We start from the raw sequence: 16,840 nt of genomic DNA on the forward strand, positions 1-16,840 counted from the left end.
CTGGCAGCCGCCCATCATGCCATCTTGGGCTGCAGCAGCACCCAGAAAAGAGCCTCCGAAGATGGTCTTAGCAATCGGGCATGAACATCCGGGAGAAGGTGCTCCTTCAGGCAGGCTGGTCTTAAGCCTACCTAATTCCAAGGGTTTATTTGTGAATGCATGGAACTGGCACACTGTATTTATTTTTACGAATTTGTATGAAGGATAATTCATGGAGGAGACGGCTGTCGAAGGCTACTACTCCTGATGGCCATATGCTACCTCCAGTATCAGAGGCAGTGTGCCTATGTACACCAGTTGCTGGGGAACATGGGCGGGAGGGTGCTGTTGCACTCATCTCCTGCCTGTGGATTTCCTACAGACAGCTGGTTGGCCGCTGTGTGAACAGAACACTGGACTAGATGGACCCTTGGTCTGATCCAGCACGGCTCTTCTTATGCTCTAAGGAGCAACTCCAGGAGGCTTTTGTCAGCGGACCCCTGCTGAGGTGTGGGCCCTTGGTAGGTGCCCAACAAAGGCCTATCCTTGACACTGGCCCTGACCACCACCATTCCACTCCCTCATCATCCTAGAACCCAAAGGGGTCACTCCATGAAGCTGTTTGGTGGAAGATGCAGCACAGAGAAAAGGAAGGACTTCTTCATGCAAACCAGGGTTAAACGACGGAATTCGCTACCACAAGGTGGAGTGATGGCTACCAATTTGGATGGCTTTAAAAAGCATGAGAGAAATTCATGGGGAAGGCAATTCAATGGCTACTAGTCCTGATGGCTATATGTTGTCTGAGGCAACCACATCGCTTTGTCTAATGGTGGGCCAGCCATGGCCACTGGCATTCAAATGCAGCAGAGTTGTGTTTTGGGAGATCCTGCTGCTGCAAAGAGGCGTCCCCCCTACCCCTTCGCACAAACCTTGAACGACGCAGCCAGGAAGGTATACAGCTGGCTGAAAGTCGGCTTGTAAAGCAAGTATTTGTGAGGATTTTCCCTTCTTGCTGGCTTTTCGGTCGTCTCCTGTATAAGATAAAAACACATGTTCCTAAAGCAGCTTTTGTGGTTTGCACTAAAAAAAAGGAGATAGGAGATTATTTATCACAGTATGGCTCCTCAATTATTACAAATCAGCCCAGGTGGAATTCTAAAGGAGGGAGAAACTACGAATCCCACAACCCCCCCAAAAGACATAATTGCCAGTTGCTAAGATGGTGAGTGAAAATATAGAAGACGAAACTTGCCTGTAACCCAGGCTTGTTCATTTGCGACGCTAAGTTCATCGGCTCCCTCTCCAGTGCTTGCAGCATCCGGAACATGTCGATTGTCAGCTCACTGAATTTGACCTAGAAGAGAACCAGTTTCAGAGGCCCTGTGAGCCCTTTGAGCTATAGCGCCTGGGCCAGGTATGAAAGCATTACAAACATTTGTTTTAAAAAAAATCTGTTTGCTGCTTATCCACAAAAGATGCACAAGCCATGTGCAGGAGTAAAAATAGCCAGAGAAATCTGGTTCACATGTAACGACAATCCAGAGTATGGGTTGAGTATGGGTTGTTACTGAGCCTTTCAACATGAGGCATTTATTGTGTGCTCGGGATTCCTCACTTACGGTAGTTTGAGGGTCCTTCACACAACATCTTCATCTTCCAGGGCCTCTCCCATGCTTTGCAACCATTGGGGGGGGGGGGGTTTGCTAACAAGGAAAGTCTGGTATTATTCGTGAATGGCGGGATAAAGCCTAGTGTAACTGCACAATTGTGCCATACCACAGCGCCACCTAGTACTTGTGTAATGAAACATAAGGAAAGGAAGAAAAAGAAAACCCTCAGGGGAAAAAACATGTGTGAAGGAGCCAGTCTTAATCCTGCAAATAATACGGAAACAGAAACCTCGGTAAAGTGGTGGGTTAAAAGGCTCATGTTGAAAAGCCCACTGAATCGTGGGCTGTCATTGAATTGTGGGTTGTTGTTACATGCAAACCCCACACTATGGTTTAACTATGGGTTGTTAACCATGAACAACCCAGAGTTCACAACCCAAAAACAAAGCGTGGGTTCTCTTCCTGGATGCGGCTGGCTGGGGCATGCTGGGAGTTGGAAGTCCAGAACATCTGGAAGACACCAAGTTGGGGAGGCTGCTATACAAACAACCAAACATGTAAAATGTCAGAAGACTGGGACAGCTACCCCTTGTCTATAAGGAACTGTTTGTAAAGCTTGTCTGTGTGGTTAATACAGCATGCAACCACCTTTGTAAAATTGTGCTTCTAACATGTGTGGCTTTCCATTAACACCCTGTTTGATTGTTAGGATGATATAATGTTATTAAAGCATACAATCCTATGTATGTTTAGACAGAAAAAAAGTCCTACAACTCCCAGCATCCCCCCTCCAGCATGGCTAGCAGGGAAATGCTGGGAGTTGTAGGCCTTTTTTTTACTGTCTAGACATGCATAGGATTGCCCCCTAAATGTTCTTAACCATTTTTAATTATTTATTATTTTCTCTTGTTTTGTTATGCTGTATTTTAATATAATCCCACTTAGAGATTTTAATGTATTAAGCCATATAAAAGTATTAGAAGTACATTTTAAAATATAAATACATACAAATAACTATAAATATAAAGCCATCAACATCCATATACAGCAGGGGTGTCAAACCCCTTTTAGCCCAAGGGCCAAATTCCATTTCAGAGAAGCTCTCGGGGGACACATTCCAGTGGTAGGCAGAGCCAAAAATGCCAGCATATTTTAGCTTAAAGCCCTTCCTGCCATCAGATAAGCCTTAGGAGAGGCATTTCAAGGTTTTAGAATAGGGAAGAAAGCTGCACAAAAGCTGGGAAACCACCAAATAATCGGGGGTGAGGCCAGGGGAAGGGGGCATGGCCACCAGGGGAACCTTGGAGGGCCAGACTGTTATCCCAGGAAGGCCAGATTCAGCCCTTAGGCAACTGGGTTGGACAAGTTCATGGAGGCGAAGGCTATCAATGGCTACTAGTCCTGATGGCTCTACAGTCAGAGGAAGTGTGCCTACGTGCACCAGTTGCTGGGGAACATGGGAGGGAGGGCACTGTTGCACTTGTGTCCTGCTTGTGGGTTTCCCGTGGGCAGCTGGTTGGCCACAGTGTGAACAGAATGCTGGACTGGATGGACCCTTGGTCTGATCCAGCAGGGCTCTTCTGATGTTCATAATTCCCAGCCAGCATCGCCATCTTAGTCATGTTCGCTGTCCATTCTGGAAGTTGCTGCCTTAGCCAGCTGCAGGGCCTCTCATGTGTGCCTCTTTTTCCTTTTGGATCATAGGAACAACTCCGCATGCTTCTAGACACTAGGGGGCGTCAGCTAAAAGCAGATGTGGTGTGTGTGTGATATGATAGAAGTGTACAAAATGATGCATGGTGTGGAGAAAGTGGAAGGGGACACATTTTTCTCCCTCTCCCATAATACTAGAACCCAAAGGGGCCATCCTAGGAAGCAGAATGGTGGAAGATTCAGGACAGATCACAGGAAGTCCTTCTTCACACAGCGCAGAGTTAAACTATGAAATTCGCTACCACAGGAAGTAGTGATGGCCGCCAATTTAGATAGCTTTAAAAGGGGGATGGACAAATTCATGGAGGAAAAGGCTATCAGTGGCTACTAATCATGATGGCGATATGCCACCTCCAGCATCAGAGGCAGTGTGCTTATGTGCATCACTTGCTGGGGAACATGGGCAGGAGGGTGCTGTTGCACTCGAGTCCTGCTTGTGGGTTTCCCGTGCGCAGCTGCTTGGCCACTGTGTAAACAGAATGCTGGACTGGATGGACCCTTGGTCTGATCCAGCAGGGCTCTTCTGATGTTCTTATGCCCACTGTGGGGAAACAAGATGTTGGACTACCGATGGACCTTTGGATCCTCCCAGCAGTGCTTTTTCTTCTGCCCTTACAAAAACCTGCCCCTTTTTGGTGACCTCGGACAAAAAAGCGCCAACATGCGGAGTCCCACCTGATTGTTGCAGTTGCCAATGATGAGGGCGTCGGCGAGCGTCAGCTGCCCCACAATCATCCCCTGCTCCAGCAGAGGGGCGCCCGTTTCGGAGAGGCGGTTGGAGAGGATCACAAGGGTGTTGTCGTCATTCAAGATCATCACAGGGTCTGCCTAGAAAGAGCGCCAGTCAAGAGAGCGTGTCCTTCCCCCTGCCGTCCGGCTGCCCCAGGAGAATCATACAGACCCAGGTTAAATCTTCCCCTTCTTTGTAAGCACGGCAGTTCTGCGATGGGAGAACTAGAAATCAGCATGTCCAGGATTTACCTGAATACTGTGCTGGTTTATGTGCGACTTCCAGGCCCTTTTCCCATAAATCCAGCTATGCTAAGCTGGATAAGAGGAGTAAGGGAGCAGATTAACACTACAGGCACAATCAACCTAACTGCCCCCACTGTTTGGGATTCTGTTTCCCAATTAACGTAACACACATCACATTTGCTTTTGGGAAGATTTGCTTCGGCACAGGGATAAGCAGCATCAACCAAATTGCAAGTGAATTTCCGTTTTACTGCAAACCAGTTCCCTGGGATTGCAAACTCTGGCCTCCTCCATTGGCCAGAGAATCAAGGACCCCAAAGAGGCTCCACCCCCTGTCTCCTAGGATAAACATCATGGCAAGGTGGGAGACCAACCTAGGCTCCATATATTGTCCAGAGGGAGCAGTTGCAGGGGAGTCAGAAAGAGCACCTATGAGAACTTTAAAACTAAAAACTGGCACCTGAGTTTTGCTTTTTTCCTCTTCCCTCCCAAACCCTTTTCCTTTTGTGATGTGTCTTTTAAACTGTAAGCCTAAGGGCAGGGACTGTCTCTTTACTAATCGTTATAAGTCACTTGGGGAGCCTTTTGGGGCTGAAGAGTGGGGTAAAAATGCTGGAAAGAAAGAAAGAAAGAAAGAAAGAAAGAAAGAAAGAAAGGAAGGAAGGAAGGAAGGAAGGAAGGAAGGAAGGAAGGAGCAAGCCTTGGAAGTTCTAGCCGCTGTAAGGGAGGTCCTCTCACAAATCATCTGGCCAGATTAACCAGTGCAATCTGAGAACATGAAGCCTTCAGTCCTAGACTGTAAAAACTTGGTCAAAAGAAACTAGAACTGGAGGTTGCTATTTTGAGTGGACAGATTGGGATAATCCCAGAAGAAGGATCCTAGCCTATATTGTGACCAATGCTGAGCAATTTTAGAAAGAGAGAAACAAAGGGTTGCTTTCATCCTTACCTCGATGAAGGCTGCCACCTCTTGGAGAACCAAGTTCCATTCCACCTGGTCCTCCGTGTTGAAGCGGTGGGTGTAGTCTTCAATCTCGTCCGACAATTCCTGGAAAACCCAACAGTAAAAAAACCACAGCTCTGAACAGGTGAAATAATTTAGCACAGCTTTTTAGAGGGGAGGGGGCTAATTTTCTTATATTTTGTGGGTATTATATTATTATTGTTATTGTTATTATTTATTAACTTTATGCATCGCTTCCCGCTGCAAAAAGCAGCCTTGACACAACTTACACACACAATACAGAAATCCATGACTAATACAATGGGGGGTGGAATTGATGAGTGCCATTTGTCTTGGTAGAAAGGCGGGTTACAAATCAAATCAATCATCAGTTTAAACCAGCAGCAGCACAAGAATACAAATAAAAATAAATAACATAAAAAACACTGTCTGAAAACCATACAATATGAAAAGCGCCCATCCACAAATACAGGAAATCTACCCCTGTGCACTGCCTAGAATGAACATCACACAAACAGATGACAACAACTGGGCCATAATTAATATCCACATGCCTGGAAAATGGAGGTTATGCAACTATGCGACAGCGCTCAAAACAAGTTGTTCGGAGAGTCTGAGAGAAGCAGCAGTACCCAAGAGACAAGGAAAACTGGGTCCTTTGTGAATAGCCACCTCCCCGTGGACTGGCACACGTTCTCACAGCATGCTGGTGTTACTCATATTCTCAGCTTTGCATCTCCTCTTTGCACATAGCAGCATGCCCCAAATTCCCAATACAGCCAAGGCATGCTTCCCCGGCCCCCCAAATTAAAGTTGGAGGCTCTGCCACTTCACTATTACACCATCCAAAGTAATTACCCCACTCCTGATGTTTCTACAAGAGTCATGGAACTTGTTGTATGCCCACAACAACCCTATGGTGTAGGAAAGGCTAAGAGGAAGCACCTTCGTTCCAAGGAGCAACTGGAATGAAGCCAGCCCAGAGAAGTCACTTGTGCCCAAATCGGACGGGGCACAGTCATCCGAGGGAGGGTCATTTGGCTGCTGCTCTACATTCGGGGAGTGGGGAGAGACTGAACAAGCCAATTGCAGTCAATATAGCAATGTGGCAGAATGATCTGCCCCAAGCAAAGGCCAACTGGAAGGAATGATAGAATAGAATCACGGAATCGTAGGGTTGGAAGGGGCCTACAAGACCATCCGAGTCCAACCCCCTGCTCCATGCAGGAAGCCTGATTCCCAGGTGGTCTCCCATGCAAGTACTAACCAGGGCTGACCCTGCTTAGCTTCTGAGATCAGATGAGATCAGGCACATCCAGCCCTTTGCGCTTACGCAAGACTAGAGCAGTGACTCCTACAGAGATACAGCAGGCAGCCTCCTCCATGGCAGGATACTTTCAGCTTACAAGACCCTTCAGTTATTGAATTTATTTTTCACTAGCAAATAGAGACAGCTTCAGATAAGTGGGAATAGCCCTTAGTTTGATACAGCAGAGTTCAAGCGAACTGAGGCAGCTGTCAGAGTTGTACACATGGTGCTCGCCCCGTCTGAGTGAAGCCACACTCATTGGCACCCTCACGCATGGATCTGCCATGGTGCACTCCTCTAGCCCCTGAGGGAGGGGTCTGTCCACTCCATTCCCCTGAGGAGAGGCTGCCCCAAAGCAGAAGGGAGGGGGCAGGTGTATTTCTCTGGCCCTCGGCCTTCTACCCTCCCCTGGCTTCAAACTGCAAGGACTGCAAAGCTATGCCCTGCTTAGGGACAACTGCCACCTAGTGGCTGCAGGTGCTACTGCAGGCCTCAACTACATGGACAAATTTAAATTAATTTAATTAATGCATTTTAAAAACAAAATAACCCTGAGGTGCACACTCCAAGGGTCCCCTTAGTATGCATGCCAAGTTTCAAATGTCTAGGTTTCACAGTCTTGGAGTTATGGCATGGATGGATGGACCGACAGACACACATCCTCTTTTATTACTACTATAGACAGCATGCAAGTTTGAGAATTACTCTCACAGTGACTAGAGCAGACCTCCCCAACCTGGTGTCCACCAGATGTGTTGGGCTGTAACTTCGACCATTCCCAGCCCACACGGTCACGAGTCTGACAAAAGACTCAAATGGGCACTGGCTGGTCTTGGGTGCAGTGGTTAGAGTGTTGGACTGGAACTCGGAGATCCAGGTTCTAGTCCCCATTCAGCCATCAAGCTCCCTGGGTGACTTTGGGTCAGTCACTGAGTCTCAGCCTAAACTACCTCACAGGGTTGCTGTGAGGATAAAATGGAGAGGAGGAGGGCCATGGGTTCCTTGCAAGCGGAAAAAAGGTGGGATATAAATGTAATAATAATTTTTTTTTAAGCCAGCCTTAGGGTTGTTATGAGGCTGACACACTCCTCTAAGTTCCTTAGAGACAAGCTTGGCACATCCAAAGGGTACAGCCGGTTTACCTTTACGAGGTCCTTGACAACATCCATTTTGTTGAGCAAAAGGCAAACCACGATGAACCGTGCATAATAACGCAGCTTCTTAACTACCAGTTCGGGCCTGGGAAGAGGAAAGAAAATGGGAGAAGACGGAGAAATAGTCAGCAGGTGGAAGAGAGGGCAAGCCTGTTGGGGAGAAGACAATGGCTCCTGCGGAGGAATAGCAAGCTAAAAATGTGTTGCATTTTTAATCGTAGCTGCAATACAACCAGGAAAGCTCCTTTCTCCAGGAAAGGAGAAATAAGCTACTCTAGAAGTCCGGAGGCCTCTCCGTTACCTGCCAGCACAGCTGTCTCGCCAATGAGAGAGACGTGATTTGCGTGCAGAAAAAGAGAGCGCGTGCTCTACGTGCCAAGAGCCCCAGGTTCAATCCCTTGTCTCTCGTTCAGGTACCATAGGAACGTCGGAAACTGCCTTATACCGAGTCGAACACTCGGTCCATCTAGCCTGGTATTGTCAACACTGACTGGCAGTGACGGCTCTCCGGGGTTTTGGCCAGAGTTTTTTCCAGCCCTACCTGGAGATGCTGGGGATCGAACTTGGGACCTTCTGCACACAAAGCAGGAGATCTACCATGCTGGCCCTCGCCAGAGGTACAGACCCCCCCTGCTAAGAGGCTATTAGCCTGTGTTTCCATGCCAGCAACAGAGGAGGAGGAGCCCCTAAATGAAGTAAGATCCCAGTCCTCATGGTTCTGAATAAAGGGCAGTTTTAAAAAGGAATATTGGAAGCTGCCTTATCCCGAGTCAAACCCTTGGTCCAACTAACCCAGTATTGCCATTAGAACATAAGAACATAAAAAGAGCCCTGCTGGATTAGGCCAAGGGTTCATCTAGTCCAGCATTCTGTTCACACAGTGGCCAACCAGCTGCCCCTGGAAACCCACAAGGGCTGGACTGAGACCGCAGGAGGGCCAGATTCGGCTCCTAGGCCAGAGGTTTCACACCCCTCCCATAAAGGCTTCCTGTACATCCCCAGGCCATCACCTGGGCAATGAGTTTCCTCCTGGATCTTGGCTTTTTCTCTGGCTCTGGCTCCCGCTCAGCAGCTGCCTACGGCTCAGACCCAACAGCCTCCTACCCCAATTGGTCAGGATTCCCGCGGCCGGCCACAGGATGCCAACCAAACCAAGACCTAGGGCCCGCCGCCCAAGTCACACATTTAAGACACAGCACTTTCTTGCTCTGAAGAATCGCAAAACTCACAAGACGGGGGCATGGCCTGACCTGTCTTCTTTGTTGACTTGGGAATAGTAAGACCTCTGCCGGATTGCAGAGTAGAAGGAGAAGGCTTCGTTCAGGTAGCTGGTTTCAGACGTGCGAAGGCTGCGGAAGAAAGAGGCGGGCTCAGCGCTCTGCCACATGAGCATGTGCAAACCCTTCCCTCCCACAGCTGACCATGAGGGTCGCCCATCCCACTCCAACCTTTATTGGCACTCCTGACGTTACACTGAACAGTTCTGCCACATGATGCCAGGCATGCAGGCTTCCGCAGTGGTGGCACCACATCTGTGGAATCCCCTCCCCAGAGAGACTCGCCTGGCACCTACATTACAGTCTCCTCAGGACCTTTTCATACTCCCAGGCATTTTAAGAACTGTTTTTAATGCTTTTAGCTCTTCGCACTGTTTCATTTTGCTGCTGGTTTTATGTGCTGCGTTGTTTTTACCCTGCTGCTGCTGGTTTTATCTTGGTTTTATTATGTGCTGCTTTTATAATGGTTTATCATTTATCATTTTATGTTTTCCATTTAATTGTACATCGCCCACAGAACTCTGGTTAATGGGCGGCCTCAAAGTGTAATACGTAAAAAAAAGAAGAGCCATCTTGGATCAGACCAAAGTGCTAACTAGTCCAGCAGGGACAGTTTCAAAGGTCGGCATGGTCAGGCCACACCCACTGGCAAGACCCCCCTGGACTTGCTCCTCCTCTTCACCTTTGAAAGCTGCTTGACCTGCCTCTCGCTCTGGCCCAGGCAGCAGTGGTGGTGAGGAGGAGGAGCAGGAGATGACACGGCCTGCTTGCCCCCTGGCTCTCTGCCTGTCAAGCAGGCAAGTGGTAGCGATGATGAGGAATGGGGGAGGAGCAACGCCAGCTGGTGACAACAGCAACGAGAAGGTAGCCTCACTGAGGTAGGGGACCCCTTGGAGGGGTCTTCTTGCACAAGAGCCCTCGGAAAACTGGAGCCATCACCGGAGTCCAGCCATCCTGGTTTTCCAGCCATCACTGGAAAACTGGAGTCCAGCATTCTGTTCCCACAGTGGCCAACCAGGTGCCCCCAGGAAGCCCACAAGCAGAAAATGAGCACAATATCACCCTCCCACTCGTGTTCCCCTGCAACGGGCATTCAGAGGCAAAGTGCCTCTGATAGAGGAGGCAATATAAAGGCATCCTGACTAGCAGCCATTGACTGCAGCCTTATCATCCACGATGTTTAAGGCTCGGGAAGAGTTACTTACTAGTAGTGGTAGTAAAGCTGCCCAATCTTGGAAGCAATTTCGCCGATTTGCCAACGCTTCAGGCCATACCGAGTGTCCAGAACTTGCCTTCATTTTTGTCCACACAAGGAAAAAAAAGGGGGGGGATGGGTCATGTTCAATACATCCTACAGACTGTGCTACACCAACCCTAGACTTTTCTTTTCAAAGATTCCTGATACCCAAACACGGCGATCTCCATTTATGGCTTAAGAGGGCTGAAAGGGAGCTTGCTGGAGCAAAGCCAGGCCAGGAGATGTTAAGGGTGCAATCCTATGCATGTTTCGAGAGAAAAGACTCCTACAACTCCCAGCATTCCGCAGCCAGCCATGGGGAAGGCTGAGAGTTGTAGGTCTTTTCTCTCTCTGGAAACATGCATAGGATTGCACCGTAAGTCGCACAAGGCAAGAATGAGCTCTGCAGCCGCCAACAGGGCCAACTCACCCCCACAGGGCATATCTATGGTATCAAGGTATTTCAGTTTTCTGCTAGTTTACTTCTGATGGTTTCCCCCCACCCCGAAGGATCCTGGGAACTGTAGCTTGGTAGAGATGAGAGGATTTGGGTACATAAGAACATAAGAAGAGCCTTGCTGGATCAGACCAAGGATCCATCTAGTCCAGCATTCTGCTCACCCAGTGGCCAACCAGCTGCCCACGGGAAGCCTACAAGCAGGACATGAGCGTAACAGCACCCTCCCGCCCGTGTTCCCCAGCAACAGGTGTACAGAGGCTCACTGCCTCTGGTACTGGAGGTAGCACATAGCCAACAGGACTAGTAGCCATTGATAGCCTTCTCCTCCACAAATTTGTCCAGTCCCCTTTTCAAGCCATCTAAAGTGGTGGCCATCACTAAAACTTGTGGAAATGAGTTCCGTAGTATAACTCTGCGCTGTGTGAAGAAGTCCTTCCTTTGATCTGTCCAGAATCTCCCACCAATCAGCTTCATGGGATGACCCCACTGCGTTCTAGTATTATGAGAGAGGGAGAAAAATGTCTCCTCATCCATTTTCTCCATACCATGCATAATTCTGTACCCTAAGAATGACGGCTAAATTGGTTTGAAATGACAGCACAGGGGTGCAGAACCTCTTTCATCCTGAGAGCCAAATTCTATTTCAGTGAAGCTCTCAGGGGCCCCATTCCAGAGGTGAGTGGGGCTAAAGGCATAAAGGGCCAGGCCAAGAATGCCAGCAAAGTTTAGCTTAAAGTTCTTACTTCCAATAACTAAGCCTAAGAGGAGGCATTTTGACCTTTCAGAATGGGGATCTAACTACACAAAAGACAGGAAGCCACCAAACTATCAGAGGTGAGAGGAAAGGGGTGTGGGCTTCTGGGGAATCTCAGAGGGTTGGACTGGGACACCCAGAGGGCCAGATTGGGACTCTGGGCCCGAGGCCCTGCACCCTTGCTGTAGTGCAGCTATTTCTCCCACTTGGTCACCGTGATGCTCAGCTTGTTTAAGGGTTACTTAAGATGACCCTTTCCTCCAGAGGAAGGAGATAGGCCTGGGTGGCGAAGCTGACCAGCAGCGCCGCGCATGACTCTGGTCCCCACAGGAAGGGACCAGCAGCCGTCTTGATTCAGAGCTAGTTGTTGATATAGACTTCTCTCTTACCGGTGCTGCTGCTGAAACTTCCACAGCTTGGTATAAACATCAAAGGTCCTCCCAAAATAGGACTGCCACTGCTTCTGCCCATACTGAGGTAAGTCTCTGAAAGAGAGCAAAACGGGAGGAACCCAATGGTATTAGCCAGAAAAAGCGGCCCTTCATGTTAGGCACAGAGACAACCTGGAGATACTCATCCGCTAGGGGAGAAATGTGAAAGAAACTGATTTCTAACATTTACAAGATAGGTACACAGAGGCTGAGAAGTGATTTTGGCCACAAAACTTTTTTTTTTTCAAGGCTCTTACAAAGGAGTGGGGTGGGGGGAGAGAGAATGGCAAGAAGTTTCCAAGAAGTTCGCCCAGAATAATCATAAAATGTTTATACCTCTTTAAGAATCAGGTGCTAACTTTTGTGCAAAAGAACCACTAAGGGCAGCACTGAAGAGAGACGACCAGGGACAGAACCCACAGGGCAAGGGCAGTCCGCACCAGGTCCTCTTTCTCTTTTCAGTATTTTGTATGCGGAACAAATGGGAGTTTAGGAAAGCGAGACAGACCATAATAAAAAGGCACTTCAAGGCCAGGGGAAGTCAGAGCATGAACCTGTGCAGAGCTGGGCCACTTGCAATCTACTTTTCTGTTCTAGCTTGGGCTGGGTTGGAAGAAGGTGCCAGCACTCTGCCCGTTGGTCCCCCTTTCCTCTCCACACACATTCCTTGCAGCTGAGACATGAGCGGGCCTCTCTCCTGTGGAATCGCTGCCACGCATGGACTACTGCTCAGCCAGGCCGGTGCCGTTGCAGCGGCAGCCACTTTGGCCAGCTCCAGGCCCCGTTCCTCAAGTGCCTATTTGGAAGCCGAGTTCAAGAGCAGAGAAGGAAGAGGGGACGGGCTGAGCTCTCGGAAGCGGAAGGAGGGAGACCAGCAGCCGTCAACATACTGCCCAAGGCTTGACTCTCTGCCACTCGTGCCCAGAAGGGATTTTAGGAAAGAACACACACACAACACACACACATGCAGAGCAATGCAAGGGAACATCCCTCCTCCTCCTCCTCCTCCTCAGAACGCAAGACCCAAGCCCACCCGCACCCTCGTGTGACGAGGAAAGGCTGGTTTGCACTCCAAGGATTTGGCAAGCCAAGCAGCTCAGAGATGAACAGAGGGCTTCTATTGAAATTTATTTCACGGCATTTACAAATCACTTCCATTGAAGAAATTTCTAAGCAACGTACAACAAAGTAAATCTTCATACAGAGGACAAGGTCACCTTCCAGGAAATGCCTGTTAGATGGGGAAATAATAGGCTAGCTTTGCCTTCTGTGGAATTTAAATAAGTCCCAGTAAGTAATTTGCATATATATATATAAATTAGCATATTTTAGTAGTAGTAGTAGTAGTAGTAGTATTCTTGCAAGGAGGCCAAGGCGGCTTACGTGGTCCTCCTCCTCTCCATTTTATCCTCACAACAACCCTGTAAGGTAGGGTGAGGCTGAGAGTCAGTGCCTGGCCCAAATTCACCCAGTCAGCTTCTTGGCCGAGTGGGGACTAGAACCCAGATCTCCTGAGTCCCAGTCCAATGCTCTAACCACTGCACCGCAGGACACTGATCTGCATGCGATATAAATTTTATGCAGACTGGCATTCTGTAGGCCTGAGGCCAGAATCTTTTAAGTGCCTAGCAACACACCTGCCCACAAAGGTACGTTTCCAGGAGGCATCAAAACCCAGAAGGTTTGGCCTAATTTGTGGTTACCAGGAATTCCAGAGAGTGGGCGCTATGACATGAAATGCCCTATTCCGAGCCGTGATGGACTGGACCCCCCAAATCTTGGGCACTACCAGGAGTGATACTCCTGATTACAGCAACCGACCAGGTCAGTAAGAGGATCAGGCAATCTCTTACATATCCTGGTCCAGTTCACAACGACAAACCTTCAACACTCCCACCACTTGCCACAAACAGCAGGCGTCTATGAAGGGGGAAGAAGTGGGGTTTTAAAATTCGCAGACTGGGCTGGCTAGCTAGCTCTGCAGAAAGGGCACTGTGGAAAAGTCACAGACGGCGCGTCATCTGCGCTCTTGAAAATGCAGCGCCGACTCCTGCGAATTTGAAAGGTTTCCCAGCTCTAGCTAGGATGCTCTTAAATGCTACATGATGAGAGAAAGGCTTTTGCCCCTCGTTTCGTGAATGCCTCAAAACTGCACCTCTGCAGAACAATGCTGCAGCAGAACACAGAAGGAGTAACCACTGGGCCTCTTCCCCCTTCCTTCCCGCAGTCGAAACTTAGACTGTAAGCAACTTCAGGCGGTGACCTGCCCCCCCCCCCTTTTTAACTTATGTTCCTCTGTAAAGCGCCACAAACAAAGCTGGGCTGGCATAAACAGCATGGAGAGAAGCAGAAGTGTTCTATTTCACATGCTGATCATAAGCCGCAGGCTCCGCAAATGACAGCGGACTGCGTTGAGCGAGCCCAACATACGGGAAGGGCAGCTCATCATCAGAGGTGTTTTCTGGAGGCTGTGTGGCCAAAAGGGAAATAGAAAAGGGAGCTGTCCCTTTTGGACTGTAACTTGAGAGGCATTCACAGCTGGTGTGGAAAGGCGGAGCTTCTGATAGTTGCTGCATCTCTGAGGATCCGCTTAGCTCAGCCCTGTAGTCTCCAATATGGCACCCATGGGCACCAACGTGTCCCCAGACACCTCTTGATGCCCACCAGGCTGTCTGCCAGTCCAGCTTTTTATTTGATCTCGTAAGACTTTAAAAAAAAATCAACTAGGGGGCTAGCATGCTGCAAAATGAAGGGCTGCCCTCCAGCGCCACCTTTATTTGGGTTCCTAAAGTGGTTTTGTATTTTGGAGCTCAGACCTCCTCACCTCTGCTTTGGGCTTCAGTTCTTGGGCAAGTCACTTTTCTTTTAGCCTCGCCAGGCTACTTTCTGGGAAATGAGTGTTTTGTGACTGGCCAGGCCCACCGTGGCAGCCAGTCTACGAAGGGGCAAGCCCTGCCCCTATGGCTGCCATTTTGCAAGAGCACCCACGACACTCCCTCAAAATTCCAAACGTGCCTGAAATGGTGGGCTTAGTCTCTAACTGAGGGAGGTCCTTTTGCTTATTTCCTGAATTATTTTTATTATTACATTTATATCCCGGCTTTTTTCCTCTTTGCAAGGAATCCAAGCTGGCTTACATGATCCTCCAACAGTTCCTATCGAACACAGTGCCCGCATCTGGAGGGCACCAGGTTGGCAGGAGGCTGCCCAGTGCCTCAAGGCCTAGAAAGAAATCCAAGGTCAGGACTGAGCATGCTTTGTGCTAGGAATTTAGAATTCTGCGCCAAGAAAAACCTAATGCTGTGGCCTGCAAGTAAATCACACACATTCTTATCTTGCACAATTTATTCTAGGTCTGCTGGCCATGGGTAGGAGCAAAGAGCAACATAAGGCACTGGAGCCCCGCTCTGACCCTCCAGTGTTGTAGCAGAACCAGAGCTCACAGGGACGCAACGCCAGGACATTTTTTATGAGCAAGGGACGCTGATGTCATCTCCCACGCCCCTCAGACTTCCTTGTTCCCTCTGAGCTTAGCCGTAATCCTCACATTAGCTGGGTGGAAATGAATTTTCCCATCAACAATATATTGTTCCTTGTTGTAACGTGAAGTACTTTGGGGTGGCTTGGTCTTGAACTGGCCATGAAGACCCATTCACTTGACAAAAGTCCTGCTCCAGGGGGAGATGAAAACTCCTGGAACTGGTTTCTGGATCAGCACTGCAATTATGGACTCTCCTTGGGGTGTGGCTACGGGGACTGTCATGATGAGTGCCTGCACTTCAAAACTGACCCCTACACCTCTCCCCTCCCCTTCAGGCTTCTGAGATTTCAGTGGGCATTGCCCACACGCTTCTTCAGAGATTGAGAGAGAGAGGGAGGGGAAGGCAAAGATCTCAGGGTTTGCTCCAGCTGGATTCTGATCCACCTACAGGGCCATCTACCATCAACTGTGTTTTGGGAAGGGTTCCAGTAGAGGGGGAAGTATATGACGAAGACACCAGGCGCCTGTTCCTGTTCTAGCTGGACTCTCCCTGTCCCCAGGACCATCTTCCACCAACTCCCTTGAGGGAAGGATCCCGATTATGATTTTTTAAATGTGTCGATACTGTTTATTGTGATGTTCTTATTTTTACATTCCCTATAAGCCGCTTTGGTAGGATTCATATCCTGAAAGGCAGCATATAAATAATGGTAATAAATACATAAATAACAAGGACTACACATTTGCTTTTAACCACTCCTCTCCCCAGCACACACACACACACACATTCACAGAAAGCTGGGTTTTATCCATGCCGCCACATCCTGCACCTTTCCAGTGGCAGAGCCCCCACTTTGCAGGCAGAAGGTCCCAGGTTCGATCCCTGGCAGCATCTCCAGGTAGGGCTGGAAAAACGCCTGCCTGAAACCCTGTTGCTGCCAGTCAGTGTCGACAATATTGGGCTAGATGGACCAAGGACACAATATAAGAAAGCTTCCAATGTTCCTGTGCTCCCACAAAACCGATGCAAACACACAGCCCTATCTTAGGTGCCTACCATTGCCAGCTTTAAAAACAGTTTTCCCCAACCCTGCGTAAATACATTGAAGAACAGTGAATAAACACAGCATTTATTACGCAAGCCTATTGAGGATGCGCCACAGTTCTTAAGCTGGAGAAGGGAACTCTCTCTCTCTCTCTCTCTCTCTCTCTCTCTCTCACACACACACACACACACACACACACACACATCCTGCTCCTTGGGGTTTATAATAGGAAGATGCTATTAGCCCAGCATGCAAGTGCAACAAAAGGGCCTTTGCAGAACGAAGGCAATTATTGGGCTGGTGTTGGAATCCGCAGTGCGTCTCAAGCTTGGCTATTCTGCAGAGAGTGCAAGAGACATGGCTGAAGCCAATCACACTAGCCCTGTCTGGAGCCAGGCCCAGGGGATCACCTGGGGGTTGTTTTTCAGAGCCTTCCCAAAAGGAACC

General features: G+C 48.9%; 1 protein-coding gene across 7 annotated transcripts in view; it reads right to left on the reverse strand.

The window, feature by feature from the left end:
• Nucleotides 1–16,840, reverse strand: part of SCAI (suppressor of cancer cell invasion) — an 89,470-nt gene that overhangs the window by 26,802 nt on the left and 45,828 nt on the right. For 4 of the 7 annotated variants that reach the window (XR_014785948.1, XM_084821404.1, XM_084821402.1 and 1 more), the window contains 8 exons: nt 11,825–11,920; nt 10,190–10,276; nt 8,937–9,056; nt 7,696–7,792; nt 5,230–5,328; nt 3,981–4,133; nt 1,235–1,336; nt 912–1,013 (listed from right to left, as the gene is read on the reverse strand). Coding sequence is in view for 5 of the 7 variants with exons in the window: in XM_084821404.1 (XP_084677530.1) it covers nt 912–1,013; nt 1,235–1,336; nt 3,981–4,133; nt 5,230–5,328; nt 7,696–7,792; nt 8,937–9,056; nt 10,190–10,276; nt 11,825–11,920 (856 nt within the window). In the remaining 2 variants the exon portion in view is untranslated. The remainder of the gene's footprint in view (nt 1–911; nt 1,014–1,234; nt 1,337–3,980; nt 4,134–5,229; nt 5,329–7,695; nt 7,793–8,936; nt 9,057–10,189; nt 10,277–11,824; nt 11,921–16,840) is intronic. The other 3 variants (XR_014785949.1, XM_084821403.1, XM_084821405.1) reach the window with 1 other exon arrangement.

This window comes from Heloderma suspectum, chromosome 14 (assembly GCF_057233095.1).
Source record: "Heloderma suspectum isolate Gila_16-S chromosome 14, 16-S_ref, whole genome shotgun sequence".
Lineage (NCBI taxonomy): Eukaryota > Metazoa > Chordata > Lepidosauria > Squamata > Helodermatidae > Heloderma > Heloderma suspectum.